At 41.6% G+C, this 19,427-nt stretch overlaps 1 protein-coding gene across 1 annotated transcript; it reads right to left on the bottom strand.

Moving 5' to 3' along the window:
- Positions 1 to 17,798: 17,798 nt before the first annotated feature.
- LOC131684438 (uncharacterized) lies at positions 17,799 to 18,767 on the bottom strand. The gene is made up of 2 exons (XM_058967305.1): positions 18,562 to 18,767; positions 17,799 to 18,500 (listed from the first exon to the last, which is right to left on the bottom strand). The coding sequence occupies exons 1-2, from the start codon at positions 18,625 to 18,627 to the stop codon at positions 18,072 to 18,074; spliced, it is 495 nt and encodes a 164-aa protein (XP_058823288.1). The 5' UTR covers positions 18,628 to 18,767; the 3' UTR covers positions 17,799 to 18,071.
- Positions 18,768 to 19,427: the final 660 nt, after the last annotated feature.

Raw genomic sequence — 19,427 nt, 5'->3', positions numbered from 1 at the left:
CATGTGTTAGTACCATGGCTATTAATGTTTACCCAGAGTTGTTCTAGACCGCAATTGTTATAACTCTTTTGTTTAGATGCTAACCGATTGGAACAGCTATAAGTACCGACCTTTTTGGACCAGCAACGATCTATAAATCTGGTCTCGTTAGTAGTTAAAATAACAGAAAATTATAACAAGCAACAGCGCGAGATATAGTTTTGAAATATTTTTGTTATGCGTTACTGATCGGGTAGACTGTAGTAACGTAACGACCTAAGGACACGTTCGTTTTGACAGTTCTATGATATAAAACAGAAAATTTTAAAACTAGAATTTACTCTCCCAATAGCAGATTGAGCGCGTGTTCTTTTTAGTCCTTGATTAAAACGTAGGGGTTAGGTATTTTTAACATAGAATGTGTATGCAAAGTTTGAAAGAAACCGGTTAAGTAGTTTTGGAATGACAGGCAACACCACAAATCATGGTTTTTCCAGAGACGTTCTACAAAAAGCTTCATCACCGAGTCGTTTGTCAATATTTTTGCATAGAAAAATTACAGCATGTTATTGAAATGATACACTATCATGTACAAAAGTTTGGATAAATTTGCTTCACGCAAAGTTCTAAAAAAATCGCAAAAAAAGTGTTATTGCTGAAACCTGAACTAATAGATTTGTTTAAAAGTGTAGCAGAGAGCATATATATGTTGTTACGATGCCAGAATGCAGCCAATTTAGCAGTTCATTTGCGAACGGAACCTTGACGACAATATCGAAGACAATCGAGGAATATTATGATCACAACAGAAAGCCGAATTATCGTTCAAGGGAGAAAACGCAGTGAAGGTGTCAGATGACATATATATATATATATATATATATATATATATATATATATATATATATATATATATATATATATATATATATATATATATATATATATATATATATATATATATATATATATATATATATATATATATATATATATACATATATATATATATATATATATATATATATATATATATATATATATATATATATATATATATATATATATATATATATATATATATATATATATATATATATATATATATATATATATATATATATATATATATATATATATATATATATATATATATATATATATATATATATATAGCCCAAGGGGCAGCCCTATGGGGTTGCACGAACTGTAGACGTAGGACTATACTACTTAATGTAAAATATTTATTTTCTTAGTACTTAGTGTGTGGGAAAAACACCCGGACCGGTGAAGAAAAATCAAATTTTAGACAATATAATCACATCTCATGTATAGACCAAGCTTTCTAGTTGCTCTCAAACAGATCCTAAAAGTTCGAACACCATTGGATAACCCTAAGTTTGTAGATGTGTTTCGATGCCACAGGATTGTAAAATAGTTAATATTACGTCATGAAAATTCAATTCTTCCGTGACATTTTTTTGCCTGCAAAAGGCCCTGTGTGTATGCAAAGCTCATGACTTGTTGGGATATTAGCATTGATCGGAAAAATGCTTTCCAACGCTGCGCATTGCATACATACAGGACATTTTGCAAGTCACCAGAAGCTGTTCATTTTACCACCGCCACATGTTCAATTTACCCACTCGCTATAAACATGTCTCATTTTTGGACATGGTTAGAAATCAAGAATCATGTTTGAAAAAATGTGTTTATGACGAAGTATTTTTACCAGATATGTACAAAACATGTCTAACAAGAAACATATAAGGTGATTGTAATATCTCATTCACTTATTAGTTAGAAAATAATGACTTTGCTTAACGTGTTCATTTTACCGCCCGTTCCCCTACCTACCAACACATTCGCCCCAAACATTGAACCCAAGCGCACAATGCAAAACGAGTCAACGCAGATGATGATGGGTAGAGCGAAAGAGACAACTAGTACCACCACGACACTATTAGCGCATTTCACCAAAATTCCACGCGACCTTTCCCGATTGAAAGGAACGGCCGCGCTTAGCCCATCTGTCATAATATCGTGATTTTGCATAGCGAAGGGCTGAATGATAACACATTTTGTTCCAAAAACAGCCCTGCGTAATGCAACACTTTGTGCAGGCTGATTATACCGGTTGCAAGTGGGGCCAAATTCACCAAATTCCGTAAAATTCCTTTTAAATTACAGAATTGATAAAATTGCTGGGATGAGCTAAACTAATTAATCAAATCCTGTTTTAAAAACTGTCCTTGCGTTTAAACCAAAATTGGAAGCTTATTACTACCACTACATTACTTAATTTCAAGCGCAAATAGCAAATACATGTGCTAGTTAAACCAAAAATTTACTGGCAACATTACAGCGGCATTTAGGAAGCAGTTGGAGCGGTCGCCTGTTGGACGACACAGTGTAGCGTCACTCCACAGCCAGTGTAACGGACTTCTAACTCAGCTACACTGACTGTAAAAAACACAGCACAGTGATCTGCTTCGCCAGCCGTTCAACAGGGAACTGAGCGTGTCTGGTCAAGTCCGTTTTTTAAATAGTCGATGATGACGTCATTCATAGAAGCGTAGCGCGCTAGGTACACCAATCTGTCGTACAGGGCTTGGGAAGCGCTATCTTCTGTGTGTTAATGCGCGATATTTTGGCAAGGTTGTATATTATTTAATTTTTTAATGCCATGATATAACAAATCTTTGGGTTTATCTGTTGGAATCTATTCTTAGAAGTATTTCGGGGCGATTTGTGCAAAAAAATTGAAAATTTATTGTGAGATGGCTGAATTATATGCGTTTAAAATTGGACCACTTTTCGTTACATACCATTTTTGTAGAATTTGCAGAGTGCACCCCCATATCGAAAACAAAGACGTAGTCCTTCGTCAAAAATTGAACAACGGAAACATAACCTCTAAAAATCGCTGTTTTTCATTTGTCATTACATACATTGATTTATCGTAAATACTTTTTCGCAGCATTTTTAGAACTTTGTATAGCGCATATTTTTGCTGAAGCAATAAAGTTATTATCTCGTCAATTTGAAAAGTTATGAATTCCTCTGAAAAATATATTAAAGAAATGACGTAATCGCAGTTTCCTCACTAAAACCTAAACAAGGTTTCGATCGTTCAAATGAAATTGACTGATTGAAAACAAAATAGATACTTGATTGCTTCGATAAAAATTTGCGTTTACAAATGTTATGGAAATCTCTAGGACAAAGCATTTGCGAGAAATTAACACATTTAAAGAAAAGATATTTAAAGAAAAATTCAAGAGCTACCTTACCTTACATATTTGAAAAATCATTACACATGAGTGCCCAGAGAAAGCCATATAGTTTCTTCAATTAAATTATTTTATAACTTTCTAGAATATTATGTATTCTAATTTCACATATCTAAAAAATGATACTTTGAACACCCGAACCACAAAGACCACCCTAATTGGACTAATATAATAAAATTGGCAAAAAAGTACTAAAATGGTTTGCCGAAGGCACCATATATCTAAAACAAATATTAGGCACAGTTTTGTCTTCCTGAATACGCCTTTGGGACCATAGTGCAATGTGACTTACAACAGAAATACGAATTGTGTAGGGGAACATGGGGAGACTTGCCCAAGCGCAAGATTCTATTTTTGGCTATGACGTCTTCTATTCGGTTCTTAATTTTTTTTCAAAAATATTTTTATACTTGTTTCGTTCCCTTAAGGTAATTTTAAAAGCTTGGAATGAAAAATCCTTTCCTTATAGAAAATATTCCGTAATTAATAAATTTGCATTAAATGATGTAATTTTTTATCAAACTTTGTGTGGACATATTTACTCGACTACTAATTACTATTAAAGTACTCATATATCATCTTATTCCTTAAGAAGCAGTGAAATGATTTTACATAAATCGGAACGTTGGAATAGTTGTTACTAAAATTTGCACGACATTGAACGCAATAGCTAATGTTGGGGAGACTTGACCAAGTGGCAATAAGCTGAAGAAAGATACAAAACTCCTGATATTTATCATGCTTTGGCATCTACTGTTAATTTTAATCACGCCACAAAAAATCCCACCTCAAGCATCAGTCTATATATTTTAGTATTTGTCAACAAGTTAGCAGTATTATGACTGATTTCTTGACGTGTGAACATGCAATGTAAGTAGTCCAGTAATCCATAAAAAGAAACGCATTTAAACAATTTATGAAATGCTACCCTTCTATATTTTTTTACTGCTCCCTAAGGATCTCAAGAATATAAAAAAAAAAAAATAATTACAGTATATTTTAGGTAATTATTTTTTGTTATGATTTTTCAAAATTCTTTTGGTCAAGTCTCCCCAGGCCACTACGGGGAGACTTGACCAAAAAAAAAAACGATCGCAGTAAAACTTTTGTAACTTTTGAAAAATTAAATTAAAAATTCTGCAAAAAATCACGAACACGCACAATGACTTTGCATATTATACCACAATGACTTTTGAGGGATTGAAGGTTTTTTTTAAAGATTTATGCAGGTTTAGCTGAAAACCTGATCAAGTCTCTCCATGCTCCTCTACATTTAAAAATATTACAATTATTATTAAATATTCTGACCAAAAAATAAATAATAGCTTACAATTTAAACATTATTGAGCATCTGATTGGGCAGTGTACCGGAATTTAGTTAAACTTGGCAGTCACTAACGAGAAAGTGGGAACATGCCTGTTCCACAGTTTTCATCAGCAAAAACGTAAAATTAAAGCATACAATTCACCGTTCATTGCAGTGACATCCTTTTGATGTGAACAACTTTCCATTTTCTCTAAGCTGTGCAGACATATTCAGGTAGGTGCTTATTCAGCTCAAACCTGACAGCATCCTGTCAATACTCTGCGTTCAACATGGGCATTGTTTGGAAGGCTTCAGGGCGACTGTTGTAGTCTGTTTAGTGTCTATGGGGGATCCGTATTGGCACCTGATGCCCAAGCATGATGCGTTGACCTGTTCTAAAATGTGTGCGTGCGTGTATGCGGAAGCACATGCCAGGTCGGATCCTATCGGATGTCTCGTCGGTTGATGACTGCTTCGAAATGCGAGACAGAGGGAGATAGAGTTAAATTCAAATGTCGTATTTATATGTTCACGCAGGTTCACGAACAGAGGCACGCACTGATGAAATATTTGATATGCATAGGATATTTTCGCATAAATATTTATAGATCAAAACACTGCTTGTACAATAAACATGCATATATTATACTGTAGTACTGAATGATTCGGAATGAAATAATGCTTACCTCTTGTTGGAGGTCGTTTAATGGAAGTAGTGCATAACTTTTAGCATAGCTCTTTGGAGGGGTTAGCATTCGTAGGTAGGAAGTTAATTACATGCTATTTCATTTTCGATCTTTTGAATTGCGGCTTTTCCGTTTATCTGAAATTGAATTAGTATTAGTCATATTAATTGAAATACGATTACTGTAGGCTGGAAATCCGCAATTCAAATTTTGCTTTGGATTTCATAACTTGAGAACAGAAATTACGTCATGGTATACAAACTTGTCGAATTGGTCACTATAATCATTTATTTTATTCTTAGTCTACCAAATGGAGAAAGAGCACTTGATAGTAAAGAAAGCAGAATATTATTTGGCAACATTAAAGTGTTGCTACAGAATTAAAAGAAATTACTTTCCGTTAGGGTGGTTGCTCCTATAGTTGAGGTGTACCAATAATTGCAGTATTGGGTTATACGCCTAACTAAGGTACCACTCATCAACAAATATTTTTTATCGAATTATCGCACTATAATTATGCGACAATAAAACTGTTATCCTTGAAATTTGCTCAAATAACAATTAAAAAAAAAATTTCTTTGAATTTTGAGCTCCTTTGCACCTATAGTTGATCTAATGTACCTATAGTTGCAAGTCCCACAAAAAATCAATGGGATTTGCAACAATAGGAATCGAAATTAGCGATTGCACCACTATTGGTACATGTGTTCCTATAGTGGTACAAGCGGTTTTGAATACATAAGTTGGTTAATAAACTATTTTTTAAATTTTTTATATGGAGTAGGGATTGAAAGCTTTCGTTTAATGTATTAACATTGCCCATATGTCTATTCATCGATATTTTAGAAAAAGTTTTCCTTAAGTATGCGACTATTGGTACATCAACCCTACCATTACCAACTTCAGAAGTCACATTGATGGCTATTAGAACTTCTGAACCTTCCCTCAGTGCACTAGCGTGAATGGCAACTATTCATTTGATGAACTAATAGTAAAATACGAAAAAAATTCAAGAAATTTATTTATCCTCAAACAATTTTATCAAAAAGTGCGTTAAACCATTATATTTTCTGCTTCTACTAGTATCAATACCACCTTTGATCGATGATATAATTTAGAATAACACTTTAGAATCATTAGCATAAACACAGCTCAGCTAGCTTAGCAGTCATTATCTTGTATTTCCGTCCCGTCCCCAGCACAGCTCCTTTCCAAATGCACGTGAGCACAATATAAGTCACCATAGGTGGTGTAAGGCAGCCTCGTCTATTAGTAATATAGAAAGAGAGAAACGTACCATTTACCCCTGTTTACCAATAGATTTAATCGGATCCATCAATTAAAATAATCTCACAGCTCCAATCAACAGTTTACTGATTTGTTCGGCGATGGTGTGCTACCATGCATAAGTGTGGTGAAGGGAGTGGGCCTGCTTGGAGCGGAGTATGGATGTAAGTAATTTTTCATAGTAGACTCGTTTGCTTCCTGCGCTGTTCCACCACAATTCTAGGTGCCTATGCGAGAAGTTGTTAGTTTGATTAATTCGAGTACGCTTGATTTGGAAGTCTAAAGTTTGGAAATTTTAATCATTAGCGGCATAATTGAGGTTGTATCATTTACAGACTTGATGTGGTTGGGGGAATTTTAAATTTTGAGGATATGGGAAAACCTGTCAAAAATCAATTAATGCAAATAAAATGTTCAATGTGTTGCCAATTTTCTCATAACAAGTTGAATTCTGGAATATTTTTTTTCTGATGATTGATGAAACTGTTAAAGAGTAGGCCCCTACTCGATCTAGACAAAATTTGGCACATATCGTCAATATTAAAGAGAGTGTCTGGTGTAAAGTGCTTAAAACGAAAGTTATTTTGTTTTACGATTTTGAAAGCAAGGAAACAATAGATCTTTTGTGTAATATTAGGATCGCTTTATACAATCATTGAGGAAATTGGGAAATTTAATAAGTTTTGCAATGCATAGACTTGCAGTTAATCGATGAACCACAAAAATAAAAAAAAAAGTTCGAGTTCCGGAAAATGACTTCATGAGAACCGAAAAATCTTATTTTACTGTAAAATTCGCTCATTTTTCTTCAAAATAATAGGGAGAAAAAATGTTGTAGTATGTTCTCAATGGTTCATCGACAGGCTACTGGCTGTTTAAAACAAAAGAAGTTTAGCGTGGCCACCGAGATTGTGGGAGACCTTTCTAGAGGTTCAATACTGACAATTAAGCGGATAAAAAGAAGTCGATTATTTTTGCACTCTACACCACCAGACGATGTATTTTTCACCGGTCTACAAAGCTTCATTACCTTAAACTTACTTTTGAAAAGGGTGTATATATTGTGTTCGGATTCTTCCTGGATAAATTAGTACTTGTATCCAGAGTTACAAATAATCGAAGCTCTATTTTGACGGATGAAAATGAACCTGATGCGACTCGCGGTGAATAGAAAAAATATTCATTCAAAGATCCATGTTATTCATTCAGGTGAATATCGTACAATATATTCATTTCACTAATTATTGAGGAAAATGTTTTCAAATGCCGGTAAAGCATATGAAACAACAATCATCATCGCATACATTGTGCCTAGGGTTCGTCGCGGTTGCGGTAATTACCGCAACCGCGCGGTATTTACCGCACCCGCACCGCAAAAACTGCGGTGCGGTGAGACACTTTTTCCCGCGGATGCGGTGCGGGAAATGGCTTTTACCGCGCGGTATTACCGCAACCGCACTTCAAAAAATAATTGATAAAGTCTGCAGTCTGCATTACAAAGTGAATTAAAACTATGACTTTTACCATTTGAGAAGAACGCAACTAGATTTATTTTCTGAACGAATGCATAGCAATGTCATTATTAGGAAAATCCCTCTGTCAGATCGCTCGAGTTTTACATATTACCCTACAATACAGAAACATGATAAACATTTAATTGCTCTAATTTCCATAGACTTGACAATGATTTGAAAAGAAATCCGAGTATAATCTGTATTCGATCTAGCGATACTAGTTGATTTTTACATTTTGGTCATTATAATATGATAAAACATACTGTTACTAAGAAATAAAATCTAAAGGCTGTGTCCAATATAATTTGGCATTATTATTTTACGACATATTTTGAAAACTATTTATTTTATACTTTAAAGAAAAAAATTTACAAACGAAGCTTTTCAAATACATAAAACGCAAAATCCATTCATTGAAAAACAATTAAATTGTACTGTCAAATCCAATTACAAAATGCATCATTTCTCCCGATTCCTCTTGGCAATCGTGGAATTATAAATCATTTTCGATGACATTTTCTCAGCTGCGAATTTTTATTAATTTGGAGAACTTGAAGAACTACTAATACTAAGACTTAAAAACAATCTAAAGAATGTAATTATCATCATCAAACCAAACGAATTTGGAGGAATTTTTTTTCGCGTGCATCTATTGTTAGTCCAACTGGGAATATTTTCTACCAAATTAACAAATAATATTTTTCAGTTAGGAGTATTTTTTAACTTTTTGAAAGTTAAGCTTTCGAAGTTAGTGTAGAGCAGTGCGATTTTTTTGTGTTTCTCAAAGTCTCCCTCAAGGCCTCCCTTCATATTGTGACAAGTGTCAAAGTTAGCCCAGATGCCAAATTTTGCATTGGTTGTACAGTTTTTGCCTTAATTGAAAATTTATATGGAAACCTTAACGTAGGGTTGGGTATCATTTACATAGAATCTGTATACAAAGTTTGAAAGAAATCGGTTAAGTAGTTTTTGAATGGCAGGTAACACGCAAATCATGTTTTTCCAGAGATATTCTACAGAAAGCTTCGTCACTGAGTCGTTTGTCGATATTTTTGTATGGAAAAATTATAGCATGTTATGGAAATGATACATTATAATGTACAAAAGTTTTGATCAATTCGCTTTACGCAGTTTAAAAAAATAAAGAAAGTCTTTTTTACGCCAAAACCCTTACCCCCTTAATAAAACTTGCAAAGTTGAATATTTTCATAAATGTTACATTCTTAGGAGTCCGTCAAAGTTAATTTTCGTGTAAATAGGAATAACATTTTATTATATATGGATATACAAAACAAATGAATATCTTTTTCAGCACAATTTTTAAAATACATGATTTTTACCGCATTTACCGCATTACCGCGCGGTGCGGTGCGGTAAATGCAATGCGGTTGCGGTAAGCGGTGCGGTTTTATTATTTTTTTGCGGTTGCGGTGCGGACTATCCATTTACCGCCCACATCCGCACCGCGACGAACCCTAATTGTGCCCGGGCCTACTTTGATGCGTTTGATTCGTTGCTGCACGGTCGCTTCGTGTAATAATCAGAGACGAATGAAAATCTGCATGGATGAATGGGCGGTTTGTTCGTTTGACGTTTTCAGCTGCGTCACTGAATATTGAAAATGAATGTGGCTGAATATGGTCAATTTTCATTCAATGAATTTGAATATTTTTACTCTGCTTGTATCAGCTGCGTTTTATTAGCAGATCAAAACTGTAATTATCGTTAAGTTTTAGTTAATACATTTCATTAAGTACTCATTAACTTACAGATTTTAGTTTCCGTCTCCGTTAGCCTCATGTAGATATGAAACCTTCTAACTCCGCTAGCGAATGACGGATCTCAATAGTAGCATGTCTGTAATAATATACGTACATGGAACTATTGAGAACCAGAGTTACAGGTCCAAAACTCTGGTAAAGGAGGATGGTTGTGATGATCTGGGCTGCGGTCACCACGTAAAGCAACCCGAGCAGAAGAAAATAACTGCGGAATACTAAATTTAGGTATCAATACCAACGACTTTTTACCACAATATGGTATTAATGAGCTCTACATAAGAGGTAAAAAACCAAAAAAAAAAAAATGACGCAGATATGTTCGACAAATAACTATTTGATAATAAAACGAGTTATTATAATACCTGAATAATAATAAAACATTTTTCAACCTTGCAGTAACAAAATTCGCTTTACGGAGGTATTCAATAAGGTATTGATTTGGTATTTGTAAAAATCACTGGAATACATAAATAATACTAAAATAAAGTATTATACCTCATTGAGGTATTAAGCAGGTATTGAAAAATGTTTTTTCAATGCCTGCTTAATACCTCAATGAGGTATAGTAATCAATTAATACGAAGTTTTGGTATGAATACCAAAAAATAGTATGCTCGTGTTATTGCCCAGGTATTTTCTCCTGGTCGGGAAGATAGGTCATAACCCCAATTCCAAGGCGTGAAGCGACCCGTGCCGAGGGATGAGTGATCGAGGGGGTGAAAAAGATGCTCGATCGTTAACAGAGCCTGTGGGGTACCTGGGCAACCCCCACAGTAAGCGTCCCTTACCACGTTAATGCGGAGCTCTGGCGTGGCGGACATTTATTCTCGCGCTACTCGTGGGTACAAACATGGAGAACAAAAACAAAAACAATAAACAGTCGGAGGTGTCAAACCCCTTTGCCAGAGGTGGTTTGGCGAGGTCTCCCCCCCCCCCCCCGTGGGGAGAGTAGTGGAGCGATGAGTGCTGCATCTGAAAGCACCAGTGACCCCCCAGCCGCGGGAGGAAATAGCCCTACCAACGCACCGGACGGGCCACTATCTGCGATGCGCAAAGTGGTGGAGCAGCTCGATTCAATAATCGAGTACACTAGCGCAAAGCAAAACATAAGCAAGGAGTTGAAGCAGAGCCTCCTGGTGCTCCGGAAAGCTGTTCGTGTCGCAAGACAGGAACAGCAGGCTTATGCCAAGAGGGTGGAATGTAGGAAGAAGTCCGACAGAGAAACCCAGACAGTGGCCTCCAAGAGGGAGGGAAGAGAGAAGGTCGATACAGGCACTCCGACAGTGGCCCTCACCTTCTACCTTCACCAGCCACGTCGCTCGGAGCGGCGGCCGAGTTCCCCTCGAAGGGAAAAGGCAAGGGAAATCGCAAGACGGCGTCGAACGTGAAGCGCCCTAGGAAGTCGCCAGGCGAGGGTGCAAAAACCGACATCACACGGCGTGCAACCGTTAAGGCCAGACGCCGTTTGTTCGAGGTAAGCGAGGGCGAGTGTGACCTCGCTGGGCAGAGCGATGGTACCAGCAACCCGGCGCAACCGGGGCAGGGGGGCATAAACCCCTGGACGCTGGTCACCAAGAAGAAGCCGGCACCGACACCGGAGGTACCGCGGCCCGCGAAGAAGGCCAAGGACAGAAGCGAGGCCTTGTGGTTAAAAACCAACAAGGACAAATACGCCGACGTCCTAAAGTCGATGAAGGCGGCCGAAAGCCTTTCGGCCCTTGGGCAAGATGTGCGTAGCGTGAGACGCATCAACACGGAAGAAATGCTTCTGGTGCTGAAGCGAGGCGCACAATCTAGTGCGGTGTACGAGGCCTTGGCCCAAGAGGTCCTTGGTGAAGGCGCCCAGGTCAGGTCGCTAGGGGCGGAAATGACTCTCCAGTGCAAGCATCTGGACGAGTTCACGACCGCAGAAGATGTCGTCGCAGCCGTTAAGGAGCAATGCGACGTCACAATCGAGCAGGCCTCTGTGCGCTTTAGAGAGGGACCCTCTGGCACCTAAGTAGCCTACCTCAGGCTACTGAAGGCAGATGCCAAAAAGGTAACCGAGAAAGGTAAGCTGAAGATCGGAAGGTCGGTATGCCCAATTAGAATGCCCCAGTCGCCTTCAGTGGATAGGTGCCATCGGTGCCTTGAGTCCGGCCACAAATCCTACGAGTGCAAGGGCATAGACAGGTGCAAACTATGTCTTCGCTGCGGCGAGGAGGGGCATAAGGAGCGGGGTTGCACTAAGGCGCACAAGTGCCTTATCTGCACCGCTAAGAAGCAAGATCATAAACATGCTATGGGCGGACCTTCGTGTCCCTTCGGTGAGGTAAATAAGAAGAAGCCGTGAACGTCACACAGCTAAATCTTAACCATTGTGCAGCAGCCCAACAGCTGCTGTGGCAGCCGGTCTCGGAGTCGAGGACAGATGTTGCCCTTCTATCAGACCCGTACAACATCCCTGCCGGCAACGGCAATTGGGTGTCGGACGGGTCTGGAATGGTGGCAATCTGTACAACGGGACGGTTCCCGGTTCAAGAGGTAATACACTCCTCTGCCGAGGATGTTCCGATTGCCAAAATCAATGGTGTGTTCTATTGCAGCTGCTACGCTCCACCAAGGTGGCCAATAGAACAGTTCAACCAGATGATCGACAGGCTCTCGTCAGATCTAGTGGGCTGGAAACCGGTAGTCATAGCGGGAGACTTTAACGCTTGGGCAGCGGAGTGGGGCAGCCGCTGTACAAATAGCAGGGGTCAAGCGCTAATGGAGGCGCTTGCGAAACTCGATACTGTGCTAGCTGATAATGGCTCCGCTAGTACATTCCGTAGAAACGGGGTGGAGGCGTGGATTGACGTAACATTTGCCAGCCCGAGTCTGGTTCCTGGCATGGAATGGAGGGTAGACCCATAGCGCTCACTTAGCAATCTGCTTTAGGATCAACTATGGTGTGCATCATCCGAGGGCGGGAGATCCCTGTCAGGTACGCGGGTGGAAGTCCAATCACTTCGACAGCGAAGCTTTCACCTCGTCCCTGGGACTGGAGGCCAACACCAACAGTCTAAGCGGGGATACGCTGGTAGCTGTTCTATCACGCGCGTGCGACGCCACTATGCCGAGAAAAACACTGCCAAGAAACGGTAGATGCCCGGTATACTGGTGGAGTGCCAAGATTGCAGCTCTACGATCAGCCTGCCTCAGAGCTAGACGTAGGATGCAAAGAGCTCGCACCGAGGATGCAAGAGAGAACCGCCGTGAAGTGTTTCTAGCTGCGAAATTGGCCCTTAACAAGGCCATTAAAAGCAGCAAGAGACAACCTGTGTGAGAGTGCCAACGCGAATCCGTGGGGTGACGCCTACCGGATTGTGTTGGCCAAGACCAAAGGGGGCTCTTCACCCCCAGAACGGTCTCCGGACCGGTTGGAGACGATTATCGAAGTACTCTTCCCGTCTCGAGCCACACGCCCCTGGCCACCTGCACTACGAGATAGTGCGGGCAACGGCCGAAACGGTGGCTCCGGTGACGAATGAAGAACTACTCGCAGTGGCTAAATCCATAGCAATGAACAAAGCTCCAGGGCCGGATGGAGGTCCAAACAGCGCTCTCAAGGCAGCGATCACAGCAAACCCGAACATGTTCAGGCTAGCTATGCAGAGATGCCTTGACGAGTGCCGTTTCCTCGATAGATGGAAAAGGCAGAAATTGGTGCTGTTGCCGAAGCCCGGGAAGCCGCCAGGCGACCCATCGGCATACAGACCAATCTGTCTGATCGACACGACTGGCAAACTGCTTGAAAGGATTATCCTCAACAGGCTAACCCCGTACGCGGAAGGTGCGGGCGGCCAGTCAAGCAACCAGTTTGGCTTTCGGAAGGGTAAGTCCATAGTGGACGCTCTCAACTCAGTGATAAATACTGCCGAGATAGCGATCCAACGAAAAAGGCGAGGTATTCGATACTGTGCGTTAGTGACACTTGAAGTGAAGAACGCATTCAACAGCGCAAGTTGGGATGCCATCGCGATCTCGTTACACCGGTTTAGCCTACCGGTGGGTCTGTACCGGATCCTGGAAAGTTACTTCCAAAACCGCGTACTGCTATACGAGACCGGTGCCGGTCAGAAAAGGGTTCCGATTACCGCCGGAGTCCCACAGGGCTCGATCCTAGGCCCGGTGCTATGGAACCTCATGTATGACGGGGTTCTGAGACTGAAGTTCGTAACCTTGGAGGTCTACGGGGAGTCAATCCCTGAGGTAGAACTAACCGCAGAACACGCGATCAACACGGTGGAGGAATGGATGAGCGCGAGAGGCCTGGAGCTCGCTCATCATAAGACGGAGGTAGTTATCGTCAACAACCGCAAGTCGGCACAACATGCAGTTATCCATGTGGGAGAAGTCGCGATCACTTCACAGCGAAGTCTGAAGTCTCTCGGAGTCATTATAGACGACAAGCTAACCTTCGGCAGCCACGTCGACTATACATGCAAGAGAGCGTCGACTGCTGTTGCGGCTCTATCGAGGATGATGCCCAACAGCTCAAAGGTGTGCGCCAGTAGACGTAGGTTACTGGCAGGCGTTGCCGTATCTATCCTCAGGTACGGCGGCCCGTCATGGTCAAGAGCACTGAGGGTAACCAGTTACCTACAGAAACTGGAGAGCACCTACCGCGTGATGTGCCTCAGAGTGATATCTGCCTACCGCACGGTATCACACGATGCATCCTGCGTGATAGCGAGCATGATGCCAGTCGGGCTGGTCATTCGGGAAGATGAGGAGTGCTTTGAGCTACGTGGAAATAGGGGAGCCCGCCAGCGCACCAGGGTGACCTCGGTCGCCAGATGGCAGCGTGAGTGGGACAACTCCTCGAAAGGTAGGTGGACCCACCGGCTGATACCTAGCATATCGAGCTGGGTGGGAAGACCCCATGGGGAAGTTCACTTCCATCTGACACAATTCCTGTCATGCCATGGCTGTTTCCGACAGTACCTCCACAGGTTCGGGCACGCGGAGGTCCCAGCGTGCCCAGGTGTAGACGAAACTGTTCGTATGTCCTCGGTTCGACGTCGAAAGAAGAGCAATGCTCGACGTCTTTGGCTGGGACACAACCCCTGATACCCTTATTCAGCGGATGTGTCAATCGGTGAAGAAGTGGAACGCAGTCTCGGCTGCTACCACCCAGATTGCCTGCAGGCTACAGGTAATCTGGCGAACCGAGCAACAGACGACGGGCACGGCTAACTAGTGATTGGTTAGCTGGAGCGAAAAAGGCCAAGCGCAAAAAAGGGAGTGAATGGTCTATTCATGCCGAGGCAGGTTTGGCGCAGCGATTGGCAACCGCGTAAGGGGTAAACCCAGCCACCCCGAAGCAAGACAGAGGAGTGAGTGTATAGGCGTATAAGTGGACTGCCTCATGCCAAGACGGGAGGGTCGTAGCGTAGTATGTTGGGATTTAGCTATCGATGCCTCATGGCGTGGCAGAGGAGTGAAAGGGTGAGCATCCAAGTCAGTCTTACACGGCATGTTAAGGGTGAGCACAAAAGTCAGACTCACATGGTAGGCACAAATCCCCGACTATGTACGGGGAACGTGCCATTTGAGCCAATATATTCTGATTCCTGATGGTATGGTAGAGGCTAGCACAAAAGTAAGCCTAGCAAGGAATGAAAAAGGTGAGCACACAAGTCAGCATCGCTTGGTATGTCAGAAGTGGGGCCTAAGAGAAATGTCCCACATGGGATGCCAGAGGGAGTGACAGAGGAATAATAGTGTGGCACGATTGAGAGTGAATCAGGTGATAGGGTGAGCACCCAAGTCAGCCTCACATGGTATGGGTGAGGCGAGCACAAAAGTAAGCCTAGCAAGGAATGAGTAAGGTGAGCACACAAGTCAGCCTCGCAAGGAACGAAAAAGCTGAGCACAAAAGTCAGCCTCATGTGGAGTGTTTGAGAGTGAATCAAGGTGCGATAGAGAGAGCACACAAGTAAGCCTCATACAGGACGTATGAACGCGTGAGTGAGAGTGAATGAGTACATTAAGTACAGCCATCCCCCCAGAAGTAATACCGAGAGTTAGTTCCTGGGAGGAACGATGGCGGAGCCCAATGGAGTTTAGTCGGTATTAATGGCAGCGTCTCCATTCGAGCCCGACAAGCCCCAAGTGCACCCCGTGCGGTAGCTTGGACCCTACCAATAGCACGTGTACTGGGCTAGGACGTAAAGGTCTTCTCCATTGTAAAAAAAGACGTTACAGCTTGTTGGAGGCCCTGGCGAAGCTTAATGTAATGCTGTGCTACGAAGGTTCCGCTAGCACATTCCGTAAAGTCGGTCCGGAACCCATTATCTGCCGTTCGTCACTGATTGATAACATGAATTGGGGAATTAGTGAGCAGTACACACTTACCATCCACCAGGCGATCCACAACACCATCGATCGTTGGAACTGTACTGTAACGCGGAGAGTGAGGACTGGCGAGCTGAAGTGGAAAATAAAGCACTTGTTGAAGCACTTTGTGCAGACAGCATTGCTCCAGTTCTGAATGCCGATAAGCTGTCAGAAGTACTAGGGAGGGCGGTGATGTCACAATATTGATGAAGTCGGATTGGAGGAACTACCGCCGTATTGGTGGAAACAAAGCCTCAGCACCCTTCGTGATACCTGCCTACAAGTCAGAAGACGCGTTCAGAGAGCACGATCTGAGGTAGTTAAAGAAAATCGTAAGGGGAATTTTGAACGGCCAGGCCGCTTTTAAAAGTGAGATAGTGCTGAGGAAGCCCACATGCTACAAGGTACTGTGCAGAGTAGCAGACGCCAAACCCCTGCGGCAATGCTTACCAGATCGTGTTCGTCAAGATCGAAGCTCCAACGTTGAAATGGGCGCTGACAAACTGAAGAATATCGTGGAGGGTCTCTTCCCGAAGCACGATTCAACCGCATGGCCACCTACACCTGGTTTCCTGAGTTGTTCGGGACAGTGCTACAGAAATGTCTGGACGTATGTTACTTCACACATAGATGGAAGATCCGGAAGCTGTTATTGCTGCCATAACCAGGGAAGCCACCAAGAGAAGGAAAAGGTCATCCTCAACAGGCCTGAGAATTACGCTGAATGTGAGAACAGGTTATAATAGAAGCAGTTCGCATTCCGGAAAGGGATTTGGAGAGTGGATGCAATTCAGGGTTGCATATGAAGGGCAATTGCCGAATTTAAACAATGCAGGCGAAATATGCTTAGAACAGTCGATGCTGTGGAATCAGGAATAGCACTTGAAACAACCATGAGTTGCCCTCGACCACGTTCGATCGCACGCTCGCAAACTTGTTCGATATTCTACTGCGTTCAGTTTTCTATCTTCGAAAATACTACGATTAGACTTCTGAAATTTGTGGGGTGTATCCTTAGATTATTGTTATTTGTCAAATTATATTTAAAAAAACTCGATTGTTCGATCCAGTAAAGCAGACAATTACGTTAAGATTAACCATGGCATGGTTGGAGCAATGGTATCTAAAGTTCATTCTATTTTAAAGTACAGAGGTATCCTGATTTTTTAGTAAGAGTAATTTTGCTCCAAATAATTTGTTATTAATTGATTTTTACATATTTTTTGTACTTTGACCTGAAATCATAAGAATGATTATATTTCTAGTTTAAAGCCAGACTAACACTCTATCTAGACTAGATTCATAAAACGGAAATCGTTCATTATTGCAATTTATTTCTAAGCAGTATAATCGAAAGTGTAAATACAAAAGCGTTTATGCTACAGCTAAATTCAACTTCTTTATGCCGAAAAACGCGATTTAACATTCTGGGAACGCGAATGAATCAGCAGCTTGCCAGCGGAATGGCACGACCGGATCCTTTTCGGCATCAGGATCATTATCCATCCGGCTTTTGAGAAATTAAATAAAAACTGAGATGAATGTTGCCAACTGTGGGATTATCGGAATTGTTTGAATTTAATCGAGTGTTTCTTAATGCTGCCTTGGCTCGGCTGCGAACAAAAGACTCCGGCAAGTATTTATTTCCGGCGAGAGACGAGATGATGCTCCGAATGCCTTTGAAGCTTTTATTGCTACAGCGCTAGCAGTCCTACGCCATCGCCATCAGAGGAGCGAAAGGCGCACTTTGAAGTGATTTCACTCGTAAAATTAGGCACTGCACGGGAATAAAATTGACGAGTGTTTGCTTTTGTATTTTATAATCACACAGATTTACGAGAGATTTGTACAAAGCTGCAGCATTAATAGCCGTGCTGGTGATAACCGCCGATATTTCTGCCGCTATCGCCACAGGGTGGATTGTTGCTGCCTACTTGCGGTAGCGGGAGCGGGAACAACTGCGATGCTACCAACGGCTGGGTCGACACTGAAGGCCATTGAAGTTGGTAGCCCGGCTGGTATTGATATTGCGGTGTGTTGTAAGGATAGAGTGGCTCAGGATTCGATGCCGGTTGAAATTGATAGTAGTAAGGATAGTACGACGGTTGCTGCGGGGGCGAATTCTGGTTGACTGTTTCGTGCGGCGGCTGATAACTTTTGCTAATTGGCTTCACTACAGCGGTTTTAACAAGTGGTTTCATTGTCACCGTCATCCACAGCGGGTCGACTATCTGTGGTAGATCTGTTTGAATATCAGGGATGTCTGCACTGTCTTCCTGTTTTATCAAATGCTGCAATATCAACTGACCTTGAAATATCTGTCCGAGCGAGTATGAATATCAAACAACTTACCACTGTTGGTGCTGCCACAGCACAGGAAACAGCCCAATATGAAATCAGCCCGATTAACAGCACCATCTCTACTGCTCCAGACCTGATCTCTGACTGAAAGATAATTGGAAGATGAACTGGGTATGCAAATCACGTCATTTAATGATATTTATTTATAATCTGGAAGTGAAGCGCGGCTCACACACGCTGGCTCCCAACTACAACTACTGTGCAATAAACCTTGACATGCATCGATTTTGCGCGTCAGTGTTCCAAGTTCGCAGCGCGGGATCGTAAATCCCGGTTTCACGTGACTCACGTCCGGCCATCGCTCAACAGACCGGTTCCGTCATTCCTTGTTGGGTGCGTTATGCACTGGTGTGTGTTATAAACTATTTCAGTTGAAACTGTTTCTGTTTAAGGCTGTTGAATTATTGATTGTAATCTTAATAGCTATAGGTCAATTTTAATTGACAATAAATAGAAGCAGATTAAGTCTCTACTTCTAAACAGTAGTTTTTCTTCCTGTTATATATCTGTCAAATGTATGGGATCGCTACGCACAAAAATCTCTTAGTATCCGAGTCGGTGTACACCAATTACTGGCAATCATAACCACACAGATAACACGGTGCTACAGTGATTTTGAACTTTTAAAGTGAGCTAGTATAGACAGGGCCGTCGAAAGGGGGAGGAGGACGGGTTGTTTTCCCGGTGGCCCGAGGTTGTAGAAGGGGTCCCGACTTTGAGCAGAAGAAATGACATTCTGACAAATTATATTTCAATAACAATGTATTTGAAAATGCAATTAATGTTTCAATATTGGTAGGATTTAATTAGGGTAGCTTGCCTAAATTCTAAATTGCAGCAAGTTGGAAAACAAAAAT

Source organism: Topomyia yanbarensis, chromosome 2, assembly GCF_030247195.1.
Source record: "Topomyia yanbarensis strain Yona2022 chromosome 2, ASM3024719v1, whole genome shotgun sequence".
Lineage (NCBI taxonomy): Eukaryota > Metazoa > Arthropoda > Insecta > Diptera > Culicidae > Topomyia > Topomyia yanbarensis.
This window is presented reverse-complemented; position numbering and strand designations above follow the sequence as displayed.

Coding starts and splice junctions, on each gene's coding strand:
- LOC131684438 (XM_058967305.1), bottom strand. CDS start 18,627: ATGGTGCTGTTAATCGGGCTGATTTCATATTGGGCTGTTTCCTGTGCT. Junction 18,501..18,561: donor CTGTGGCAGCACCAACAGTG/GTAAGTTGTTTG, acceptor TTGATATTGCAG/CATTTGATAAAACAGGAAGA.